Source organism: Girardinichthys multiradiatus, chromosome 21 (assembly GCF_021462225.1).
Source record: "Girardinichthys multiradiatus isolate DD_20200921_A chromosome 21, DD_fGirMul_XY1, whole genome shotgun sequence".
Classification (NCBI taxonomy): Eukaryota; Metazoa; Chordata; class Actinopteri; order Cyprinodontiformes; family Goodeidae; genus Girardinichthys; species Girardinichthys multiradiatus.
In genome coordinates this window covers 28,677,640-28,702,516 of record NC_061813.1, presented here as the reverse complement: position 1 = coordinate 28,702,516, position 24,877 = coordinate 28,677,640, and the positions used below count along the sequence as shown (strand labels likewise).

Sequence of the window (24,877 nt, the reverse complement as noted above, 5' to 3'; positions counted from 1 at the left end):
GGCAACTTTAAGAAATGTTTTGTCCCATAAAACAACCAAAATATTTAAAACTATACAATGATAAAGAGAAAAAAAATTTTTTTATTTTTTATGTGGGAATATTTTATTGCAATAAAAAAAAAATACTTGCAACTTCAGTATCTCAGTGCTGAAAATCTTCATGCTGTTTATAAAAACCAAATGAATATTGAGGTGATTTGTCATCAGATGACAATGTGCACTGAGAGATGCGACAAGTGAACAAAAAGTAACTTCTCTCTGCAGACTCCAGCATCAGACGGACTAATTAGAAGTCCCGGTTGGCTGAAGCACCAATGAATTGTTAATACCACTTGTGACCTCTTTCTGCATGCTACTTCCTGAATCCAGTGAATCCACCGTCACCATGGCAGCTGTGTCGTCACTGTTGTTATGACAACCGTAGCGCTGCTGCTGCTGCATTTGCTAATGCGCCCTCAGCTTACCTCCCTCTCCTGCTCTCTGTGTTTTTAAAGCTTATCCCTATATGGCCCGCAGTTTTAGAGAGCAGCTGTTAAGAGGCAGACGCTGTAAACTAGAGCGAGCTTGCCCAGTTTATATGCCCCATCAACCTACACACAGTGCAAACAACACAGTTCCCCTGTCTGGATGTGAGGAAACACATCCTCCGGTCAGGTTTTCAGAAACTTGGCGATAAAGAAGCCGATGGTGTCCCTGTCGGCCCTGAAGGCGAGGGGGGCCGTCGTTTCGATCTGGTCCCAGTTCACTTCAGGGCTAAATCTCTGGAGGAGGCATAGTTGCTCAGGTGAGAGTCCGGCTCCCAGCATGCCCTCTGCACCAATGTGAGGTTCCTGAGAGAGGAAGGAAGATTCAGTGACATCTTTTCATATCTCTGAGCTTTGAATCTTTCCATGCAGTGAAATTATTTTACCTGTGGCTGCAGAGTGAGGCAGGGGAAGGTATTGAGAGCCCAGGCTACTTGCTCCTCGTTCTCTGCTAGAGTCACGGTGCAGGTGCTGTAGACCAAAACTCCACCTTTCTTCAACAACCGTACAGCCTGCAGCAACAAAGACAAATGCACTCGCTAAACTTAAAGCGGCAATAATCAGATCTTTCCAGATCTTATAAACACAGATAAATCGTGACTTAAAGTGACATTTAGAACCTAATCCTGCTGTTTCGGACTTTTTCTTGTCTACTCCTACAATACCATTTTTGCCATTTTCAAAATTCAAGGTAACAATAGTAAATGTACAGAAATACAACAAACATTTTGTTGAACCAGGTTAAAGCTCTCTTAGAACTTCCTTAAAACACATAAGGAATATATTAAATGTATTATGTATAACTCACATGCCACAGATATTAATGAAGACCAACCAGAGACAAGTCAGTGTTATAGGGTAATTTTACACCTTTTTCTAACTGAATCCCACTAGCCCATACTTGTCCAATTCAGAAAGCGAATTAAATTTTTTTTTTTATAACATGGTAATGTTGGCATATCGGCAGATGTAAGCCTAACCCCTAATTTTAGCATACCTGGTACTGTTAGCATTGTATTATTAGTACTTTGGGCCGAGCTCTGCACCAAAACCATTAATATATTGCTGGGCGTTAAACACGACCTTGCAAGCACCATCAATACTTCTTATTTTAGGACGTTTTTTAATTTATTATTTGTGTATTTATAATTTATTAATTTAGTTAGACAATGAAATCTTCTTTTGTGCAAGACCGAATAATAATGGAGCTATTTATCAGACCTTTACTAGAAGATAGAGTTCTCATGTGCCCCTTGTGGTCAAAGATGATAAATTTAACTAACAGCAATTGTGAACTTCTGGTTTTGTTTTTTTTTATTAGAGTTTTCACAGACAAGTAATAGCCCATTTACAGTATAAAACATGGAGGCAAATAACAAAGAGCACCTGAAAAAATCTACAACAATCAGCCACCTTATTTCAAATATTTTCTGATGACTTTCAAACAATCAGGATGATCACCGAATTCAACAGATTCACTATACCGAAACATCCATGGACTAAAAAAAAAATGCTTGTAACAGGACACAGGTGGAGCTCGTTGGCCAGTGGATGCTACAAACAACCTTTAACAGTTTGAGAAAGGTATGTTTGGAATTTTGTCCCAAACTAGAAAAAGTTATAGACCCTTGTTAAAGTATTACAACCCCATATACTTTTTTCACATCATTTTTGTGTGGTGTGTATTTGTATTCAGTCTCCTCTGTCAACATTTTACTGTAATTAAAAGGTGGAAGTCTTTTGTGGTAGCGCTCTACCAGCTTTGGTCAGCAGGAGACTAATATTTTGCCCATCATTCTTTCTAAAACAGCTCAAACTTAGTCAAGCCTCAAATTTCAAGTTGTGCCACAAATTCATAATTGGATTTATGTTGGGACATGGACTAGGCCCTTTGTTAAAGCCAGATTTGAGTAGTACACAACTGATAGTTGTCCTGTAGACATATTCTTCTACCTGAGCTGTGGATCTCTGCAGCTCCTCAAGAGTTTCAATTTGCCTCTTGGCTGCTTTTTTGATTAAAGCTCTCCCTACCCGGCCTATTTATAACCTAACCCAAGTTCTCATTAATTCTTGTTATAGTCCACAAATGTTAAGACAGGAAGTCAGTCAATATGTTCCAATAATTTTGGTTATGTTTTATAACAGAAATCCTGATTTCTTATAGTTTTCCCCTCAGTCAGAAACTGGAAAATTAAACTAATTAAGAAGCATCAGAAGGCAACAAAGATTTTGTTATTACAAAAATAAGTGTCTAAACATCATTAAGATATGGCGACAGATCTTTGTTTTATATTGTAAAATATTAAAAATATTAACTAAAAAAAATAATTTCCCTATATTTCTTAGATAATGTTGCTGCATAAGACCTAGTGGTAATTAAGTGTTACCTTTGACTCTTATGCAGTGTAGTGATGGAGCACCGTGTGCCACCAAAAAAAATATTCCTGAGCAGATAGACTCCATCTAGACTCTAAATGCAATTTCAATATAGAATAAAAAATAGGCAACATCTCACCAAAAGGAGAATAATTAACTTATAACACTTTTCTGAGATCAGAAATAAAAGAAAATATTTAGAGTTTGCTTCTTTCGGTCATAAATTTGAGCAGACTTTTTAGAAAAAGACAAAAAAAACATCCATCTGGTTTCCTTCAGAAGCTCTGTGTTTTAGTGCAGTATGACTGGGGTCCAATGCTGCCATCTACAGGTGAAAATGTGTAAATGCCAGCATTTCAAAATGGTGGGTGCATATTGAGAGACAGAAGTGTAGTAAAACCTACAGCTTGAAACAACTTGCGCTGCAGTGGCGGGTAGGAGCAGATCTCCTTCAGGCTCCAGGTGCTGGCCATGTTGGGCCGCTGACCCAGTCCGCTGCAGGGAGCATCCAGCAGAACCCGGTCGAAACTCTCCGGGGGAAATGGAGGTCCTGGGATGGATGTGCAGGAAAAGTACACTGCTTGTTATTTCACTCTGCCAGAAACCAATAAGAGGCTTAAAGGTGCCGCGTTTTACCTTTAGCTTCCTGCTTTGGCTCGTCACTTACAGCCTGCGTGCTGTTGAAGCAGTAAGCTTTGATGCTCTGCAAACTCAGCATTTGTGCATTCTGACGAATGCGGTCGATCTTGTTTTGGATTCTGTCCAAGGCCACAACTTCTCCCTGAGTGGGACAGACAAGGAGGACTTTAATTGCATTAACTATGCGCTTTAATTATGTAAAAAAAAAAATTTCAAGTCTTTAAAGAAAATATCAATATTTCAAAAACAATTTGTTGAAAAAGGCATCACATTTCTTAATGTGTAAGTATAAAAATGATCTGTTCAATATGTACTACAAGCACAGACTGGCACACTTTGACAAAACATGAATGGACTCTGTAGAATTAATTGAATTACAATTAAATATAAAATTTACAACTTTACCATCAAAAAAATGCTAAACTAAGCCTTGTTTTCCATACAATTCATACAGCAAAAATAAAAAAAACTAAATCATTTCTCATTTTTATCCATACAAAAGTGTTCATACACTTTCAACTTTTCCACATTTAGTCACCTTGCACTGTGTGGTGGAAAACTAACAGTGCACATCACCCTGAACACACCATCCCCACATAAAACATGGTGGTGGCAGCATCATGCTGTGGGAATGCTTTTTTTCAGTAGGGTCAGGGAAGCTTGTCAGAGTAGATGGGAAGATGGTTGGAGCTAAATACAGGCTGATCCTAGAGGATATAGCTCCAAAAGACTTTAGCCTAGAGTGGAGATTCACCTTCCCACAGAACGATGGCCATTAACAGGCCCCCAGAGCTGCAATGGAATAGTTTAGATCAGTGGTGTCCAAAGTCAGTCCTCAAAGGCAAGGGTCCTGGATGTCTTATATATTTCCCTAGTTCAAACTAATCAGTCATTAGCAGAATCCTACAGAATTTTATGACTTGATGTCATAAGGAGGAGTGAATTCAGCTATTTGAATCAGTTGCGCTGGAGCAGGAAGACATCTAAAACACACAAGGCATGTTTTAGATGAGCATACTCATGATAAACCTAGTGATCCCTATTGATGTGTTAGACTGGCCCAGTGCAGGCAGAAATCCAGCTGAGAATTTGTGACACAACATTCAAATAGATGTTCACAGATACTTTCCATCCAATCTGACTGAGTTTTCCCAAAGCAGAATGGGCAAAAATTACAGTTTTTTTTTTTGGTAAAATCAAAAACAAAAGAAAAGCGTGTATCAAATTTCTCCTACTTCATGATGCATGTGCTACTTTTTAGTGATCTGTCACATAAAATCCTAAAAAAGGACATTAAAATGTGTGGATTTTATAAGGGGTATGAATACCTGGAATGGACTGTGCATACAGTGTTAGGAATCTGAAGACCAGGGTGAATCCTTTGAAGTGTCAAATAACTCATATGAAAGATTTTTCATATAACCCAACCTGCTAGGATAATGTTGGTACCTGATCAGCAGGCGCTGCTGAAATAATATCACCCAGGGCGAGCCCAACCTTCTGCAACCCTCTTCCCCAACTATAAGTAGCCACACTCCTTTAACCCCTAAATCACATCTGCAGCACATCCAGCTCTAATATCAGCAACAAGTGGGGGTGTCCACTTTTTATTGATTGACAAAAAAGCAACAGTAAACTCCCTCACGGAGCAGCATGCTGATGTATATCATATAGAGCTCATTTGTAGCTTGTGAGCCCACCTTCTAAAGCCACCCTGGGCAACTGTCCATAACGCCCACATCAAAAACCGCTACTGTACCTTATCCCCCATGAGAGCAGCGATATGGCAGGTCTTCCCTCCAGGGGCGGCACACATATCCAAGATCCATTCTCCAGGTCGGGGCGCGAGCACGTGCCCCACGACCACAGAGGGAAGGTTCTGCACAAAAAAAAAAAAAAGTGATGTTTGCAGATTATGCGGAGCAGGTTTGACATTTCACAAGAAAGTTAGGAGGCTATGTTCAATAATAACTGGATTCTGCCCATATCAGATGAACAATTTCATCTGATATACTTTAATCCTTGCTTTAATATGCTCTGACCGAAATACCTGTAGGAACACCAAACTGGGCAGAACACCATCGAAGGAGGGACTCTGATAAAGTGGATCCACCATCTGAACACCTACACCTCTGAAAACACACAGTCACCACAGAGTTCCTCATGAGCACTGGTGTGCAGACATAGATGTCAACATTTCTGTTTTCTGATGAAGTGTTTTTTTAAAGATTTGGAGGGGGGGTTGAATGCTGTAGAAATTATATAAATTATCAGAACAAATGCTTTATTTCCTTAAAATGTGCTGCAAGAAGATTAAATTAAACTTTGATAAGACAAAAGCATGTTCAAAACTTAGGCTTAGAATATGTGAAAACAATTGAAAGACCATAAATCGTTTTCCTTTCACTTCATAATCATGTGCTGCTTTTTGTTGGTCTGTTCCAATGAAAATCATTAAAGTTGGTGGTTGTGATGTGAAAAGGTTCAAGGGTGTTCTTGTTCATTCACAAGCTGATTGAGGAATGCTTTAACATAAAAAAAAATCATGATCATTTGCTATGATATATTATTACTTCTAATTAATAAAATCCAATCTGCTCTTACTGATCCAGATGTTTTTGCAAAAGGGTTTCCTAAACTAATGCATTTGGCAGGCAATTTGTAAATGTGTTTCAGGGTGCATAAGATATTTTAGGGAAAGCTCTAAGCATGTAACAAGAACATCTAGATGCACTTATATCTACAATAAATTGTCAACCCAATCATCTTCCCATTTTAGTCACATTATCCTGAAGCCATCCTTGCATGCTCACTAGGCAGTTATTCAGCTTTACAGAACCGTTCATTAAAAAAGAAAATATTCAACCACCTAGCAGGGGTTTCTGTAGCGAAGATGGCCGAGCGATCCATCTCGGCCACTCCATTCCCCACAAACACCTTGTTTCCCTGGAAGCTCGTCGCTCCTCGAGTGCACCTTCCCTCTAAATCGGAGAAGACGGACACCATGTCTCCCGCCTTCATGTCTGAAGACATAAACAAAACATGAAGAGCAGTTGGAGGACATATGGAAGACAGTTAAAGTGACATCAAATGCAGCTGTCTTACACTTGGGGCTGGCGATGATCCCTGGGGCAAAGACATGAGCTCCTCTAAGAACAGCACTGCCGCATTGGGCGCCCACCACCACCTCGGAGCTCAGCTGCTCCACTTGTCTGAGGATACAGGGGTACACATGCGGTGAAATGATGTGGATTTTGTTGTTTCTTAGGCGTATTTCTGTAGCCATTCCTTTGATTTCCTAGATGTGGCTTTGGGCTCAGGTTGAGTGGGAGCTGCAGAGAGATTCAGAAAGACAATGTTCCAGCATTCCTTGCATACCTTGGGCCGTCAACAGGAAGAAGCAACACATCTGTGATTCGCGGGTGTGGAGCAACGTGGACAGACGGTTGCTCTGGTGATGAGATCCACTTTTGCTGCTTCAGAAATAAAAATAAGTCCTCATCGATGACTAGTGAAAACTTTTAATACAAAGACACCTCCTTGCTCACCTTCTTCAGCTCCTCCTCTAGCCTAAGCCTGATGCCCTCTAGAGGAGCCAGGTGAGTGCTGGCTCGCACACACGTGTACGAAGGCGGGTGGGACAAACATGTGAGCAGCTTCTGGAAACGAAGCTCTGCCTCCTGGAGACCCACAGCTGCCAACACCTGAACAATTCACAACCAACATAAGAAACCTTTTCTTTTCAGTACTGGTAGTGTTAACCATCTAGCTACTGATTTGAGGGGAAGGTGAGGAACTAGGGAGGTAGATCTTTCTTAATTATTCCATTCATTATGTGCAACGCACCAGTGCCATTTTTAGCAAAATAGGCCCGCATCATGATGCTATCACTGCCATATTTAGTAGTTGGTGCACACTTTGACTCATCCAAACTGTGTGAAATAGTATTTACCCTCTTCTGGTTTCCTTTTTATTTACACTTAAATCTGTAAGATCATTAAACAGATTTTATTATCAGAACAAGATAACCAAAGCAAATACAAAAAGCTTTCAAATGACAATTTAATTTCTTGAGGGAAAAAACGCTATCCAAACCAACCAGGACCTTTGTAAAAAAAAAACAAAAAAAAACATATTGCTTCCTATTTTTAAATCATGTATTATCTGTGATTATCTTATAATTTCACTAACCCCATCATGGCCTGATTATTGTCATGACTATTGAATCAAGTAAACTACAGTGAAAGTCATTGTCCACCAATGGAGAAAACTGCAGGACAATGATCCAAAGCACACAAGCAAGTCTAACTCTGAATGGCTCCAAAAACACAAAATGAAGCTTTCAGAATGGCCTAGTAAAAGTCCAGAATTAAATCAGACGGAGATGGGCACGACCTTAAACAGGCAGTTGTGTGCTCAAAAACCCTCAAATGAAGCTGAAATTAAACAATTCTGCAAAGAGGAATTGAAATAATTGTTGGACAGATATGTAAAACATGCCAGTTATCTCGTAGTTGATGCCGCCAAGAGGGGCCACAAAAAGCTACTTATGTGTTTTTTTAACTCAAGACCATAATCTGTTTCCAAGAAATACGTACCTCTTTGTTTAAGAAGACACTTCTTAGATGTTCTGTCACTTCGGCCTTCAGGGAAATTCTTGGAATCGCTGACATTTCTCCTGTGAGCACCAGGACGTCAGTATGCGAACAGAAAGAGTGGGAAAAAAGTGTTGAACATATCTAAGATACGGAGTAACATATCAATGACTGAAGACTATTCTGGCAATCTATCAGAGTCTTGATAGCTTAGCGTGCTTTAAAAGACCATGTGGTAGATGGTTATGGCTTTTTTTTTTTTTTTTTTGTAATTATAAAGAAATGTTAAAACAACACATCTCACATGTTTAACAAGTTCTCTTTGAATGAATATTTATAAATAAACCATAACACTGATTTTAACCAGAAACACTTGACTGAAATCTGTAATTTTATCCTGCAGATACTTACAGCATGGATCTGATCCGGTTGTTATGGCTACTACTTCCGCATACGTCACTAGGAAAGTCACGTGACAAATAAACATGTTTTTTCCCTTCTTGTTTTGGGGAAAAAAAATCAAATCCTTGTAATGCATGTTAAAGTTTCTTTACGTTACTGAATGTAGATTAAAAAAAATTCATTAATATATTTTTTGTTAATTTTCATTGTCTTGTCTAACTTATTAAATATTTATATTACTTTGATTATAATAATAAACGTAATAATAAAAAATAACACATTTAATAATAAAATATAAAATATTTTGTTAATAGTAATGAAGTGGTTTAGTTAATTAAGAAAATAATTTAATATTTAAAAAAATATATCTATTTCCTTTTTGTAATCATTAATTTAATGACTTCCAATAATCAATTATTTATATATTCATTTAAGTTTAAATATTTGCATATTAAGTTGAATCTAATTTTATACGTACTTACTATGCTTTGATTTTAAAATGTTTTTAAAAAAAATTAAACGTGGTGTTACGTCATTACGTAACGTACTGATAAGTGAATAGTCGGGATTGCGCTCCTAGTACCGTGAGCAGCTAACTGGCAGGAGTCCTAACCTGGTGTTTAAACGTATAGCTCCGCCGAACAGTCCGTTTGGTCCGATTTGTTGGATCTTTAACGTTTTTTTTTTTTCTTTCAGTAAATATTAATTATATGACGTTAGTCGTCTTATCGTTACATATATTTAATAGAGCCCGCAGCGCATGGAGTCTTTGGTGTCGGCGAGGCGCTTTGTTGTTGAGAAAATGTGCAGTTAGTGTTAGCTAGCCGCAGCCAGGCTCGGACCGCCGCCGCCGCCGCACGGTGTGGACAAGCAGGGAGCGGAGAGGAGAAGCTGCTGTTTGCCGAACACCCCGAAACCGACCCGAACGATGGGTCTGATATTCGCCAAACTGTGGAGCTACTTCTGCAACCAAGGTGGGTGTCGTGTGAGGAGATAAAAAAAAAAAAAACACAGTTACGGTTCAGTAAAGCTAAACTCATCCGGAGACCATAAGAGCCGTTAGCATGAAGTGAGCAGCGCGAGCCGCAAGAACAGATGGAGGGGTGAATTATCTCGCCACGCATCTCTTTGACTTTGACCTGTGTCCTTCTTTGTTCTGAGTGACAAAACAGCTAAAAACTCACAAAGTGTCCACCCGAGTGACTACTGCGGTGCTTAATCTGTTTATCACTTAGACTATATAATTACATTAAGTTACCGAGCGCCTGCCTCGGTTTATCCAGTTTGTCAATCGGCTTTAGCTCACTGTCCAGGACACAAAGCATCGCATAACTTATCATGGGCTTTCTAAGAGTTTGTTCACTGTTAAGATCAGCCAGAACAGATTTTCTACTGTGTTCCATTTGATTGAAAAATTGCTGTTACAATGTTGTTTGTAGTTCATGTTTGTGCAGCTGAGCCCTAAATCTGTTAATGGTTTTATAGTAAAGAACAAAATATTCGACTGATGATAACTTGAGCCTTGTCCTTTTTGTGAGAAAGAGAAAGTCCCAGAGTGACCAGAGTTGTCTACCTATGTATGGAGAATAAAACAATGCAGCGCTGTCCCTGATGTGCACCCTGCTGGTCAGCTGGCTGAAAGAAGGCTGCTACACTTTTCCTTTATTTATGAAAACAGAATCTTAGGTCATACTAAAAATATTGTGGAAAACGCAAACTGTCATGGTGAGGAAACTTAAATGGGTGCCGTGCATCAATTTATTAGGGTACCAATGTTTTAAAATGACAGTTGGGAATGTAAAAGCTGCATGTGTGTCTGCTGCTGAAAGTAAAGCAGATAGCCAACCAAATTATCCAAACAAGCATAATATTGTGCTTTAAGAATATTTGCAAATTAGTACTTAGTTTTAGACAGTTTTGTTTTTCACACAAGAAACTGAATACCTGGGCGTTCTTAAATGCTTTAAATAGTAAGGTTTTTCCAGATTAAATGGAAACAATTAGGGGTGAACCGATTGACCGAACTGACACTTGTGACAGGTGTTATAAGGTGAACAGTTGAGTTACCTTGCAAGACCTTCAGTTGTCACACCAGACCGACTGGAAACATGGCCCCAGAGATGAAGCTTTCAGAGGAAACAATTAACGCTATTCTAAAACTCTGCTGCCAAGAGATTGGGTGGTTCCCTTTGGGTGAGTCCAAAGAAAGCAAAAGAAGTAGAGTTGTAAAAAGGCGGAGACAGGAGTGGATTTGCACAACTGAACTGAACGAAAGTGCCTGAAGAAAAATTATTTGCTAGATTCATTTTTTTAAAGAGCTCCAATTCAGTGGCTTCACACGGGGGAGGGGGGGACACAGAGTTTAGAAAAGTGTATGAATGTAAGATTCATGAATCTGCTCTGACTAAGAACCAACTGGAACTGCATGAGACTGTAAAATAAAAAACAAATGTAAAGGATTTTCACAATAATTTAGGATGTGGGGGGTTTCATCTGCAGAGATGGTAGTTATTATTACAGTTGATGCATAGATAACTCTTCTTATTGAGCGAGTTTTCTCGGGAGAGACATGAGCTTGACTGAATACTAGGGCTGCTCGATTATTGCCAAAAACTATAATCACGATTATTTTTGATTGAAGTTGAGATGTCTGTTATTTACCAAAATTATTCATTAACTTTGATGACACAAATTTATTGAACATAAACAATGGCTGTCAAACAATGTTTTTCTTAGGATTTCCAAACTTTTTGAAAAAATTACACAAAGTGAAACTTTCTTTGTTTTATCTCCCAAAATAAATAGAGTGCCTTTTGAAGTTTTTCACATTTTGTGATGTTGACCATAAACCTCAATGTGTTTGGGTTTTATGTGACCTACAAACACGACGTTTGACATGGAAGGAAAATATTAAATGGCTTTCATGGTCTTTCCAGGTAAATGCATGAAAAGTTGGCAGAGCATTTGTGTTCAGCCTCTTTATTCTGATACATGTAAAGAAAACCCAGTGCAATCACATGCCTCCCGAAGTCACTGGGTTATTGTGCATAGTTGAGCCGTGTGTAATTTAATCTCTTTATAAATGAGCCATTCTGTAAAGGCCTCAGAGGTTGAAGACCAAGAAACACAGCTGACAGGTCAGCTTTGTTTATAAAGTATAACGTTGTGGAGAGGTTTAAAGCAGGATGAGGTTTGAAAAACAATATCCCAAGCATATGAGGATGGCACAACTGTGCAGTAATCGGAGAAGCAGCCAAGATGGCCGTGTTAAATCTGTAGGAGCTGCAGAGATCCACGGCTCAGGTGGAAGAATCTGTTGACAGGGCAACTGTTAGTAATGCACTGTATTAAAAAAGGAAAAGGAGCATAACATTGTCTTGTTGCTCTCATTGAGCGTTCTAAAACGGCAGATGAGAGATTTTGTCTGCTGCGTGTTCTTGTACACATTTAATCTGCTCGCAGTGCTTGTGATCGACACATGGTAGCCCACCATGAAGGAAGCAATACACAACGTATATCCTGCAGAAAGCAGCATAGTTCATCCTGACCAGCAGAGCTTCCTTCCTCTCAAGCTGATTAAATGTAGTAAAGGAGTTAACATGTAGAGCCAGAGTCCCAAGTCCTCCTTGTAGTTGTCTTTGATTCTTCTTATGAATGGTCAGGAGAGATGTCATGGAAAGCTGAGACAGGAAGGTCAGTGAGTATGATTATTTTTTTAAATGTGCTACTGTCGGGCGTGGTTTGTGTTGACTGAAAGCAGTGTTTTTTCCCCCCTCCTCTCTGCCACGTAGTGCTGTTACAGTAAACAGTACAGTTAGTGTCTTTCAGCACATCATAAAACAAATCCCAGTTAACTGTTTGTTTTTGCCACAGAGCACAAGGTGATTATTGTGGGTCTAGACAATGCAGGCAAAACCACCATCCTTTACCAATTGTAAGTATGGTCACCGGAGCTACACTAAAAAACCTCTTTGTTTCACTGCTTTTAAATGCTTTAACTTTTTATTTATTCCTGGTAAAGTCTGATGAATGAGGTCGTTCATACGTCGCCCACCATTGGGAGCAACGTGGAGGAGATAGTAGTGAAGAACACCCACTTCTTGATGTGGGACATAGGGGGGCAGGAATCTCTGAGGTCCTCCTGGAACACCTATTACTCCAACACAGAGGTGAGAACCACGTTACGTTTTAACATCGTTCTTAACTTCTTGCTTTCTTTTTTTCTTTTTTTTCTTTCTCCTGAGAGTGGCAGCTGGTACGTTCATTCAGATCACGGGCCGCAGCAGGGGTCATCAATGTCAGGGGTTAGCTTTTTTTTACAAAGAGGCGGAGTTTGGGGTCACCTGTCAGAGTGCTGTGGAAATACAAGGGCAAAAAAAAAAAATGGCGCCAGATGTGTTGAAGAGAAGTGCTGACAAACCACCAAAAATGTACCCCGAGCCATGTTGGACTCTCTTCTATCGTCCTGCTATGTGCTCTAGGTCCTGCTCTCTCATACTCTTTAGCAGCCTGAATAAAACATCCTTCATTTTGCTGCCCCTTACTAATCGTGAAAATGGCTAGCTTTGAGTTTCTTCCCTACCTAACAACAGCCACAACAAGGTGTTTTGTCAGTGTGGCCTGTAAGCAACTGCTTATGGCTCATTTACTAACTGTATATATATATATTTTGTTTTTTTATTTCCAACCAACTAGTCATCAAACAAGACCAAGTAAGCTGTTGATTGTGGTAAACGGCTAATTTCATGGTGCATCTGTAGTTTTAAGGTAACTTAACAAAAAGAAATGCTAGGATTTGCAAATCAGTACAGAGAATCATCTTTAATATTTTTAACTTCTTCTTATTAATATTTTTTTAAATACACTTTTCTAGATTCTCTATTACATCCTGTTTGTGTGCTTATCCCTTGGTTCAAGACAAGTTGTCATGTTACACCCTGCTCATGATTGGTATGATATTCATGTTAATACACCGTGTCGACCCATTCGCACTTCTTGAGTCGGGTATTCGGTTTTGATGCTGTCTCTCTCTCCAAACAAACACGTTTCTTTGGTCTCCTGTCAGTCAGGGCTTCTTTTTTTTTATTCACAAGGTCCCATTAGCATAAAGGTCAGAGTTGCTCCAGGCTCAGTGAGATTTTTTCTCTCTGCAGTTCATTATTCTGGTGGTGGACAGCACCGACAGAGAGAGGCTGGCCATTTCTAAAGAGGAGCTCTACAGGATGTTGGCTCATGAGGTAACTAACGCTTCAGGAAGGATATCAGCCTCACTTTGCTGTTTCTATGCTATACTATAGCTGCAACATTGTCTAGCACCTGCAGGTCAGAAGATGTGAATAAGCTGCATTCATTGTTCTCTGAATTGTCCCCTCAGGACCTGCGGAAGGCAGCTGTGCTGATTTTTGCCAACAAGCAGGACATGAAGGACTGTATGTCAGCAGCGGAGATCTCCAAATACCTCACCCTGAGCTCCATCAAAGACCACCCCTGGCACATCCAGTCTTGCTGTGCTCTTACCGGAGAGGGGTGAGGTTATCTACTAGTTCTTCATTAACCAGATAGTCACGGGGCTTGAAGCAACAAGATGATTAAGGTCTTCCCTTTTGTTCATCACAAAATAGAGTGGATATTTGTGGCGGTTCGCACCGTAATTCCCCTGAGGATTAGTAAAGGAACAATAGCAGGCCTCTAGAGACTCCTGACCTAAACTCCCAGGCGAGGCAAGGCAAGCATTAATCAGAGAAGCAGCAAATAGACCAATGGTAACTCTGGAGGGGCTGCAGAGATTTTCCTATCTAGGGTTGAATTTACGACAACTACAAACTTTGCCCTGTTTGCAGTTTTTCATAAGTGATGTAGGGGACGCAATAAACATGTGGAAGGAGGTAGTCTGGCCAGTTGAGAAATGAATTGTAAACGTACATGCAAAATGCAATGTGAAGTGCAAAACTAACTCCAAACATTAACCTGAAGCATCGCTAAGAAACATAATGCATCATGCTGTGGAGATTGTTTTTTTCAGCAGAGACAGAGAAGCTGGTCAGGCTTGATGGGAACATTGGTGAAAGATTCTATCAACATGTCGACTATTAGCTGTGAACTCCACAAATCTGATGTTTGTGGAAAAGTGGCTAGAATAAAGCCACAAGACGTCATGTGTAATGTGCTCTGGACCTGCATGCCTACATGCAAAAAGCTATGAGTGGAGAAAAACTGACACTCTGAGCTCGCCATTCCCACGGTGAAACATGGTGGCATCATGGTGTGGGGAAGGTTTTCTTTAACTGGTCATAGTTGTTGGGAAGATGGGTGGCGCTAAATACAGGGCAACACAGACCTAGGCTCCAAAACGCACGCAACTGTAGCAGAGGTTCATCTCCCAGCAGGACAACTACTCCAAGCATACAGCCAGAGCTGCAATGAAATGGTTTGGGTCAAAGTATATTCTTGTCTCAAATGGCCTAGTCAAAGTCCAGTCCTAAATCTAATTGAGAGTCTGTGGGAAGACTTGAAATTTGATGGTCAGACTCAATAATTAAATCTTACTGGATTTACAGATTGTTGGTAAAACATTTTGAAAAACATGCATCGTTTTCCTTCCACTTCACAATTATGCGCTACTTTGTGTCGCTGTCACATAAAATCCCAGTAAAATACATTAAAGTTTATAGTTTGTTTGTCAAAATGTTAAGTGTATGAATAATTTTGTAAGATGGAAATATGTTTTTATAGATTCCTATTTGTCATTGAATTTAAAACTACAGTTGAGCTCAAATTATTCATACTCATGGTGAATTAGATTTAAAGCTTTAATTTGACCAAGAAGTTTGTTTCTGATAGAAAATGAAGCAGGCATCTCTGACCTGCTTTTTTAATGTTTCCACAGGAGTTGTGACAATTAATAGTTTGTGATTAACTCCGAGTCTTAGAGGTTGGAAGGCCTCCTTTCTTCACTCTAATCTTTAGCTCCCTCCACAGATTCAAGTCAGGACTTTGATTGAGCCACTCTATAATGTTAACATTATTTCCAGTTAGAAGAAACTTGTTGGTATAATTAAAAGATGACTTTAGTCATACCTATGGCAGATTTAGGTTCAATTTTGGACTTAACTGTAGATGTTTTGAATCTGTCCTGCTAGAAGAGCTGTTAACCACCAGGTGTCACCATTGTCACTAAACTGTCTCCTTCTGAAATGAAATCTGGACTGTTTCAGCTTAAGTCAAGTCGGCTACCATCTGTTGTTTTTGTCCATGTGCAAGCCAAAAAGATGTTGTAAGCAGTTAAATCTGGCTGAAAATACTCAACAACCTAAGTTTTCTCTGGGCTTTGAGTCCTGAATCTCATTAAGTCTCTTATATTTTCCAGTTTATGTCAAGGCCTTGAATGGATGACCTCCAGAGCTGGACTCAGATAGCCCCCTTCTCCAGCCATCGATGCCTGAATATCTGCACCTCTTCCCCCCTGAGGTGGCACACTATTTTTGTCTCTACTTTCCCCCCTTTTTCTTCTTGTTTTTCTTCTTTGTTAATGACATTACAACAGGACAGCAGCGCTGACAGACCTCCATACATTTATTAATGGGGGAGTCAGAGCTACAACAATGACTGAGAAGATCATGTCAAACAAGGACGATGTACACTACAAAACATATCATGTTGCATTACTTCTCATCAAGCTGAGTACGAGGAGACTTTAATATGGTGCAGCTTTCTTCAGGTCAAACAGAGGAATTACACAGTATTATGAAAGCAGCTATAAGTTGTTCTAGTAATTTGTCATTGTTTTTATTTAGTTCCTATTCTGAGCAAAGATGTTGGTGTGTTACATTTAATTTCAGTTTCATAAGCTACAGTCATCAGATGTCTCATTCATTTGGAGGTTTGAACCTGTTAAATACCAGATTCTTTTCTCTTGTTTTGCTATAAATAATCCAGGCTATTCTTAAACTAGAATGTCAGCATGCTAAATTACCAAGATGGAAAAACACAACTTAAACATCACTTCGACTGCAAGTCATAGCTTGGTTTTAACAGTATTTTTCAGCATTTTATAAGTGATGCATTATTTGTGTTTTCCCTATAGTCATTTTTAGTGGATGATAGGTTAGTATCTTGACTTGTTTTACTCCATCTTTCTCTTGAGCTGTTTTTGTAATTTTTAAACAAGGGGATCAGCAGAAGCCACTATCAAACAGGTGCCAAGCATCAACAGGAAGACTGTTGCTCATGAGCTGCTTGCACTGTAGTGTTCAGTGGTTGAAGGCAAGCAAGGGGATTTCAGCTGGTATTGTTTTGGTTCTTGATGTTCAGCCTTAACAGAACTTCTCTAGTCTGCCTGATTCATTTCTTTTTCCAGCTTGTTGAAAGCGTCCTTTAACTTACCATCACATCTATGCACATGCCACTTTGAGACCCTGTTACACAAGTTGAGAAGTGGCCAAACTATAAGGTGCATGACTTACAATGAGCATGAGTCGTCAAGCAGCCACAGGAAGTTGAACCATGCAGCAGCGAGGCTTACAGCGTTTAGCTAAAGCTCACAAAGCAAAGAAAATGGTGTCATGTACTGTTGTGACATCTCGTCCAGATCATGTACTGCATTTATTTTCATTAAACGGTTGTTTTTGAACCAGTGTCCTGTCATTTTTGAAAAGGTTTTTCATGGGGAAAATTACTCAACTTTCATGAATTATCATGAATGCTCTCAGACCGCCCTGAATCAGTGCTTTACAATGACAGGAAATCATGCAATGAGATGTCCAGTTTCCTCCCATCTTTTCATTCTTGAAACCCTTTGACATTCATGCCTGTGCACTTTTTCCTTCCACTAAATTTTGAGTTAAGATGTTTGGATATCAACACTCTAAAACAGCTTTAATAGCTATGACCTTTTGTCTGCAACACATTTCCAACATGATTGTGTAAAGCCATTACAGTCCTTTTATTTGAACAATGCAGTAGTGGGATTTATTATCTGTAAGCCATAATCATGATCAAAATTAACACTTCAAATATCAACATGTAATGAATCTATACACCAAGTTTCAGTTTAAAATTGAATTAGGGAACTAAACTAACTTTGTATTATATTCTAATATATGAATCTGCATTTCAAGTGTTTATTTCTGCTTCCATTGTTTTAGCTCCAGATTAAATTCAGGCAGCTCTGATATCAACACCAATTTATTAAGGTCTGCACTACTGGCCAATCAAAACAAGGCAGAGTAGTCTAAAAGACACTGAACCCATTCAGTCAATTTAATGAAGGAGCTGTTTGGTTTCTAAAAAGTCTACACATTCACTTTTTAAAGAAGCATTGCAACAAGGTGATGAGAAAGTTAAAACAGCAGGAACAAACTTTGAGGAATGGAGCTGGGGGCAAAAAATTAAAACAAACCCAATTCAAATCACATTACAAGCATATATAAGCAAATGCCTAAAAAGCTGATATGTTTTCTAAGCTGCAGCCCAGATGCCAACCCCTCGGTGTCAGAATGGGTAGAGATCAGCACTTGCAGTAAAACAGCTACAATAAGATAGGTTTCAGTAATAAAAAGGTTTTTTTTTTTTTTTTTCCCAGGATGTCAAACATTTCACAGTAACATCACTTTCACACATAAAGACACTGAAGACACAAAGCTGGCTGTTCGTTCAGTCACATCTGGTTTTCCATCAAATCGGTTCTGTGCAAAGTTGGACTTTAATGCCTGTCACTGGCGCTAATGTAATCTGGAGCAGTGTTATGTCCAACCAGTTAAGAACAAACTCTGGCAGTCTTTTAAACCTCTCTTCTGCTCAAGCATCCATGATAAAGTCTCTTTGGAAAAACATGGAGAGAAGAGCCCATGGTTCAAAAATGATAATGTGGATAATAAAAGGAACTTGTCGCAGTGAGGGTCTTTACTAAAACGTCCACCTCCTCAGGGTCGCGGAGTTCGCCAGCAGACTGAAAGCGGCCAAACATGCATCAGTCCAAAACAACAAAATGAGTTCAGATGAGGCGGTAAAACGCCCACAGAAAAAAAACACAAAAAAAGAACGTACAGGTATATAGGATGATGCATATCCAGGATCTAGACACACAGAGCTCTGGGACACCTGAGAAAGGAAATAAAAAACTAAGTTGAGAAGTCTTTGTGGAAAAACGAAAAAAAAAAAAAAAACCTGAAACGATGATTGATCTCACCCTTCCTCGGTGAAGCCGTCCATCTCTACCTCGTCCTCCAGCTCCATGTCCAGCTCGTTGTCGAGGCAACCTCGACCATAGCCGCTAAGAACACTGCAGGTGACAGATGAAATTTAAATACTGGCTTTAAAGTAACAAGAATTTGCTTGAAAATCAAACTTGTCGGCTATATCACACATTGCCAGTTTCTCCCATTTCCTTTTGCTAATTTGTAATCAATATCAAAGATGACATCTATCCTCACAAGAAATGAGCTTCCCTACAACCATGCCTCGGGTGACATCACAAAAGGCAACCAATCAAGATAATCAGGAGTGCATTTTTCTGTCTCTCCCTTGTAGTTTTTCCCCCATCGTGGTTTAAATTAAACTCCTACTTCAGTGATACTCTCTTGTATTCTTTGCAGTGCCTACAAAAAAATCTGAGCCATATTTGTGAACACTGCAACATTTGGCTTTGATGAATACGAGGAAAAAAAACAAAAAACACTGTTCCACCTACTGATCACCAATCAGAGCAGATAAATGGTAAACTGGTCAACTGTGTGGAACATCTCTATTGAGATTATATGCTGGAATCGGTAGAAAGTTAATCATCCACCACACTGTTCAAAATTCTGCCTGATCAGCTAACGTCTTGTGCCTTTTATAATGTAATCAACCCAAATACATACCAAGAAACATTTTGGTTTGAATGCCCTTTTAAAGATTCCTTCCAATACAAAGATGTTTTTTTTTAAATCATTTTTGCTGAACTGTGATGTTTGCTGGCACCGACCTGACGGAGCGACACGTGAAGAACACAATCCTCTTCAGTTTCTTGTTATAAAAAAAGTAGTTGAAGGACCAGAGGCTCCCCTCTTCACCAAAAGGATCCGAATCCAGATCCGGGTTGTAGCTGAGAACAAACAGAGAAATAAAAATGACTCCATCTGACGGCACGTTGGATTAAAGCTTCGTAAACTAACGAAACACTGACCTGTAAATGTCACAGCCCTGCAGGTTGATCTCCTGGTCGATGGCGTTCCACAGCTCGGGTCCCACAGAGTTGAACTCTTCTCCCACAGAGGAGAACAAGCTGCTATTCACTGCATTTACCACCTGAGGACAAAACTACAGCTTAGTAACTGCTCGTGGTAGTTTTAAATAAATCACACTTCCTACAGCGGCAGAGATAATGACCCAGTTGAGGCTGGGCTCCCGGCTGAACTCGTGGGCCCGGGCGGCGCTGAAGTCATAGTCAGGCCTGAAGGACTCGTTGAGTGTGGTAATGAGGTAGAACAGGGTCTTCCTGCAACACTTGTCACTCAAAGGGTTCTCCCCATCTTCGCTGCTCTTCCCCAGCCTACACACAGGAACAAAGCGTTTCGCACACCTTAAATGCTCTTATTACTTGTTCTGATTTCTGCTGAAGCAGATTATTGTCCTTACTGCGAGGGGCTGGTGGACTGAGGGGGAGAAAGGGCTTCCAGGACGTGTGGCTCGCCCTCCTGGCAGAACTGTTTAAACATGTGTTTATCATCGCCTGCCATCTTGCAGGAGTAGCTCTCAATCCTGCAGGACAACAGGAATTCAGAAAAAACATTGATGCATCCAATAAAAACATGTAAAACAATGTTTCCTGATAAAAATTACTCTAATTGTAAAATGGTATTGTTTTTGATTTTCTGGACAACTTGACACATAATGGCACCATAAAATTGGGTGAAGGAACAACGTAAAACATTAACATCTAGCTAAAAATGCTTCAGGACAACATTTGGCTGCAATTACAGCTGCAACTCTTAAGGTTTTGGCACATACTCTGAATGGGATCTAGGGTTATTCTAACATGAATATGCTTTGATCGAAATCATTTTATTGTAGCTCTGGCTGTATGTTCAGGGTTGTTGTCCCGTCTAAAGGTGAAACTCCACCCCAGCCTCAAGACTTTTATAGCTTCTAACCGATTTTCTTCCAGGATCGCTCTGCACTTTGCTCCATCTATCTTCTCTTTAACTCTGACCAGAGCCCCTGTCCTTGTTGAAAGCCACAAATAACTTTCCTTTCAGTTATAAAATCCCATATGTGTGCGTGGCTGTAATGAAACAAAATGTGGAAAATGTTCTCCAAGGTCTATTTCTCAGGCTCCACATATCCACTGGAAGCCATGTCTACAAAAACGCCTTGCAAGTCACTGCCCAAGTTCTCCTGGGTTCAAGTATCTGGGTCAGACGTCTCTGGTACAGATATCAGAGTGCAGCAGACTGCAGTTGTTTATTTTCCTCCGGTGCACTCTGAGGTCACACAAGGTGCTGCAGCTAAGGATGGACCGAGCGTGAAGATCCTTCCAGAGCCAGATAGGTTAATTATAGAAACATCCAAGAAACACAGAGTGGAAATAGCAGCACTGGCACTCCCAACACAGCCCAGCTGACCTTCTGTTTGATTAGTCCTGGCAACAACATAACCATGAAGACACAAGAGTGGAGAGGATCAGCAGCATGCATGTCTAATGATGTGGTTCATACATTTATTAATGAAAAAGGTACTTATTAACCAAAGCAAGTCATCATTACCTACTTTTTCTATTACTTTGTAAAGCCATTTGAATCTTCTGCAGAAATTAAGCAGTTGCTTATCTGTAGGGATTTGTCTGAACTTGCGGCCATTCTTCGATGCCGCTGTAACGCACTGACAGACTGCTCCAATGACCCACTAATCAGGCTAAAACACCAGCAGTCTCTGCAGCTCCAGCAGCACTCAGCTATCATGTAACGACTATGTTAGCGTTCACACCAGCTTAACAACGGTCTCCAAAATATCCACAGGACTCCGTGATCCGCATCGCTCCAGGTCACGGTCAACACAGCTCAGTTTCTCCAGCTCACACGTCAAAACTGCATAACTGCACAGCCCACCGGAGTTTATGTAATTACATTCGTTATAGCTGTATCTGCAAGGCCCAGCTGGAAGACGAGGGTTACACACCCCAAGGCAGACTGATGGGGTTTACAATCGAAAGAGTCAATAACAAGTCCTGTCAGTCATCTGAATTTCCAACGCATGCTTTTGAAAGTAGTAAATACTTCTGTTAAACTGAATAATCTGTAGAAGCCGGTTACAGTTTTACTACTCCAACTCATCACAGGGCAGGTGATCCCTGTATCCTTTAGTAGTCCTGTTCCATTATGTCATTATAGGCGAACTTTTTCCTGTGCAAGAGAAAGAAGACAGGACGCAGACTAGAGGTTAGAAGCCCAACCATGGTCAACAGAGGATTTATTCTCTGCATCCAGAAGACAACAAGTCTCTGTAAAATCATTCAAAAAAAATAAATAAAAAAGAATTAGAAAAAGGTTGTCTGACTGGGCAAATAGTGGCAAGAAGAACTAATTGGAGGAACCTGCTGCACTGATTTACAAATTCAAAGCATCTTAAGAGGGAGTCTGTGTGGACAATTGTGGACAATGGCAGGATTTGGCCATGCTTGTGGCCAATTTGTAAAAAGCTTTGACATATCAATAGTAGCCATTTTTAATTAAGAATATTAGTGTAAAACAAAAAAAACTAAAAATCTATGTCACACCATGTGTGAGAGCAGTTTAGCTTAAACACAATTAGCCTCACCAAACCCCCAATTTCTGTGTATTAGCTGGACGCTACTAACATTTCCAAATCCAGCCTTTTCAATGACAGATTGTAAGCCTAAAAAGATAAAAACTGAGCAACTTTGTTGTACTCCGTTCAGCCTTCCCATCATCTGCTCAAAGTCTTGCCCTCTAGCCATGTGCGAATATTAAATATTCTGCCAACACATTCTGTGTTTCCTCATTTTAAACAATCACTCATATTTGAAAACGTCCAACTTTGAGTCTCTTGAGTTACTACTTCCACACTGAAGAGTGTTACCTTAGGAGTTGGTAGCACTGAGGCATGGTGCATTCACTGATCGGATTTTCTGGCCCCGTTAGCCATTGCTCAGTGCTAATCGATCCGAAGGAGGTAAAAATAACTACTGATTGGGGTCAGCGGTCCATCTGTCAGTACATTCAATTCAATTCAGTTTATTTATATAGCACCAATTCACAACACATGTCGTCTCAAGGCCCTTCACAACAGTCAGGTTCATACATTCCAATTAATCCTAACCATTGACCAGTACAGTTGGAGTTAGATATTTATTCAAATTGGATAAAAAGTTTTTCTATCTAAGGAAACCCAGCAGATTGCATCCAGTCAGTGACTTGCAGCATTCACTCCTCCTGGATGAGCATGTAGAGACAGTGGACAGTCACTGGCGTTGACTTTGCAGCAATCCCTCATACTGAGCATGCATGTAGCGACAGTGGAGAGGAAAAACTCCCTTTTAACAGGAAGAAACCTCCAGCAGAACCAGAACCAGGCTCAGTGTGAGTGGCCATCTGCCACGACCGACTGGGGGTTTGAGAGAACAGAGCAGAGACACAAAGAGAACAAAGAAGCACTGATCCAGGAGTCCTTTCTATGGGAAGGAAAAGTAAATATTAATGGATGTAGCTCCTTTAGTCGTTTCACCTAGAAAGAAAGAACAGATAAACTCTGACCCAGTTTTCAAGGTTAGAGTCTGAAAGAGAGCACATATAATTAGTTACAGTAAAAGCTCAGTCAATCGCCATGTCTAGGAGAGAGAACATCTCTATACATTCCCAATACGAACTCGAGTCATTACAACAGCTATAAAATTAGTGCAGATAGGATTTACCTTCCAAGGATGCGGGACTCCCCTGTTTCAACGCACAGCCGTGAGCTGAGGGCTTCAAAGCTGGAGTTTTCCAACAGTTTCATGGCGGCCTGGGGAACGAATGCATGAAACGGTCATTATAAACCTCATGAGAGCAGCAAGTACGCTTTTAATCAAACATTTCCTGGCACACAGTGCTGACTTTAAAGCCAGCAGAAGAAGCAGAAACTTGAACATGAAGATAAAACTGCGTAACAGCAGCGCCCCTCTTGGGTAAATTACAGACCAAAACACTATTTCCTCTAACAGAAAACACTGCCCCTCCCCCACACACAGCCTTCCTGGTTCAACACATCGATTTTGTTTTACTTACCAACAAATTATCTTCCTCACGGACAGACAACAACGGGTTTAATCTCGAAGCAGTCGACTGCACCGTTAGAAACTCGCCCTCTTTTAACAAAGCGGATCCCCGAGGATTAACGATCCGAGCTTTGCTTTTCCACCAGCTAACTCTAACTGCTAGCTTGAATATTTACGCCTCTGTCTTCGCCTCAACGCGAAACTAATACCGTGAACTTGAGCTTATGTATCTTACAGACGCACTCGGTCGAGCGGGAGATGTTCTGAGGCCCTTTAATTTTATTGAGAAGCTGCTTTTCCCGATCAAATGCGATGACATTAAATCCATACACTGCTTGCGTCCGTCGGAGTCCAGCTGCAGCGGCATCCCTTTCGACCTGATTTCACAAAACGATCTGTATCTGGGGGATCAAGTCGCTCTTTTTCTCAGCGACTCGATCGGAAAGTGCAGCAGAAAAGCTACCGAGCCTATAAATAATCACAACGGAGTACTGTTTCTGGTATTTATCGATAACCTTCAACTACCGCTCTGTTCTCATCTAAATAACAGGACCTACTGTAGGTGTTAACCCAGCCCCTTTACATTTATATTCAGACTTCACTAACGACCCGCCCATTTGTTTCATGCCCTCTTATGATTGGCTGTTTAGACCTGTCGCTATGTGTACCGGGAAATGTGATTGGTTAAGGCAATTAAGGTAGTAGGTTATTGTTTAACGTCAAAAAAGGAAATATGTTTTTCGGTCCAGTCGTATATGTGACATTTTACTTCAGTAAGAAAAGTATAAGTTATTTTTCATCTCTCTGCAGTATTACAGTTCCTTGCAAAAAAAAAAAATGTATAACCCCAAAACCTTTTGTGACGTTTATTTGTATTCTGAGCACCTGTGTCAATCATTTACTGAAGCTTTTCTTGCAATTGCAGCTGTAACTCTTTTGCGGCATGTCTCTACTAGCTTTACTCATCTGGGCACTGAAACTTTTGCCCAGCTCTGTGAGATTGAATGGAGAGCTTCTATACACATCAGTTATCAAATGTTACCACAGCTTCTCAGTTACGGAACGCCAAAGTGTTCAAAATTAAATAAATA

At 40.2% G+C, this 24,877-nt stretch overlaps 3 protein-coding genes across 6 annotated transcripts; 1 reads left to right on the top strand and 2 right to left on the bottom strand.

Annotated features, from left to right (window-relative positions):
• Positions 1-61: 61 nt before the first annotated feature.
• Positions 62-8,602, bottom strand: nsun6 (NOP2/Sun RNA methyltransferase 6). 4 transcript variants are annotated; one of them, XM_047349399.1, is made up of 12 exons: positions 8,546-8,602; positions 8,138-8,217; positions 7,088-7,243; positions 6,918-7,015; positions 6,645-6,751; positions 6,409-6,562; positions 5,590-5,671; positions 5,299-5,418; positions 3,537-3,681; positions 3,305-3,450; positions 911-1,036; positions 62-830 (listed from the first exon to the last, which is right to left on the bottom strand). In XM_047349399.1, the coding sequence occupies exons 2-12, from the start codon at positions 8,210-8,212 to the stop codon at positions 651-653; spliced, it is 1,389 nt and encodes a 462-aa protein (XP_047205355.1). In that variant the 5' UTR covers positions 8,213-8,217; positions 8,546-8,602; the 3' UTR covers positions 62-650. The 4 variants fall into 4 exon arrangements, with proteins under 4 accessions (XP_047205355.1, XP_047205358.1, XP_047205356.1 ...); XM_047349402.1 differs by having other exon boundaries at positions 6,918-7,012; positions 8,546-8,601; XM_047349400.1 differs by lacking the exon at positions 8,546-8,602 and adding an exon at positions 8,439-8,463.
• A 492-nt stretch (positions 8,603-9,094) lies between these two features.
• Positions 9,095-17,165, top strand: arl8 (ADP-ribosylation factor-like 8). The gene is made up of 6 exons (XM_047349340.1): positions 9,095-9,510; positions 12,410-12,470; positions 12,558-12,705; positions 13,690-13,773; positions 13,911-14,062; positions 15,903-17,165. Exons 1-6 carry the CDS (start codon positions 9,465-9,467, stop codon positions 15,949-15,951), a joined length of 540 nt encoding a protein of 179 aa, XP_047205296.1. The 5' UTR covers positions 9,095-9,464; the 3' UTR covers positions 15,952-17,165.
• A 288-nt stretch (positions 17,166-17,453) lies between these two features.
• Positions 17,454-24,107, bottom strand: maf1b (MAF1 homolog, negative regulator of RNA polymerase III b). The gene is made up of 8 exons (XM_047349339.1): positions 23,797-24,107; positions 23,445-23,533; positions 20,153-20,275; positions 19,904-20,066; positions 19,701-19,822; positions 19,500-19,619; positions 18,723-18,815; positions 17,454-18,634 (listed from the first exon to the last, which is right to left on the bottom strand). Exons 2-8 carry the CDS (start codon positions 23,525-23,527, stop codon positions 18,610-18,612), a joined length of 729 nt encoding a protein of 242 aa, XP_047205295.1. The 5' UTR covers positions 23,528-23,533; positions 23,797-24,107; the 3' UTR covers positions 17,454-18,609.
• Positions 24,108-24,877: the final 770 nt, after the last annotated feature.

What these genes read in the sequence shown, in the direction of transcription:
- nsun6 (XM_047349399.1), bottom strand. Translation starts at nt 8,212, where the DNA reads ATGTCAGCGATTCCAAGAATTTCCCTGAAGGCCGAAGTGACAGAACAT. An exon ending in GCCAAAGCAGGAAGCTAAAG is followed by an intron (nt 3,451 to 3,536) that starts GTAAAACGCGGC and finishes CATCCATCCCAG; the next exon opens with GACCTCCATTTCCCCCGGAG. An exon ending in AGCGCAAGTTGTTTCAAGCT is followed by an intron (nt 1,037 to 3,304) that starts GTAGGTTTTACT and finishes TTGTTGCTGCAG; the next exon opens with GCTGTACGGTTGTTGAAGAA.
- arl8 (XM_047349340.1), top strand. Translation starts at nt 9,465, where the DNA reads ATGGGTCTGATATTCGCCAAACTGTGGAGCTACTTCTGCAACCAAG. An exon ending in GAGCTACTTCTGCAACCAAG is followed by an intron (nt 9,511 to 12,409) that starts GTGGGTGTCGTG and finishes TTTTTGCCACAG; the next exon opens with AGCACAAGGTGATTATTGTG. An exon ending in ACAGGATGTTGGCTCATGAG is followed by an intron (nt 13,774 to 13,910) that starts GTAACTAACGCT and finishes TTGTCCCCTCAG; the next exon opens with GACCTGCGGAAGGCAGCTGT.
- maf1b (XM_047349339.1), bottom strand. Translation starts at nt 23,527, where the DNA reads ATGAAACTGTTGGAAAACTCCAGCTTTGAAGCCCTCAGCTCACGGCTG. An exon ending in CAGTCCACCAGCCCCTCGCA is followed by an intron (nt 20,067 to 20,152) that starts GTAAGGACAATA and finishes TCCTGTGTGTAG; the next exon opens with GCTGGGGAAGAGCAGCGAAG. An exon ending in TTCACGTGTCGCTCCGTCAG is followed by an intron (nt 18,816 to 19,499) that starts GTCGGTGCCAGC and finishes TGTCACCTGCAG; the next exon opens with TGTTCTTAGCGGCTATGGTC.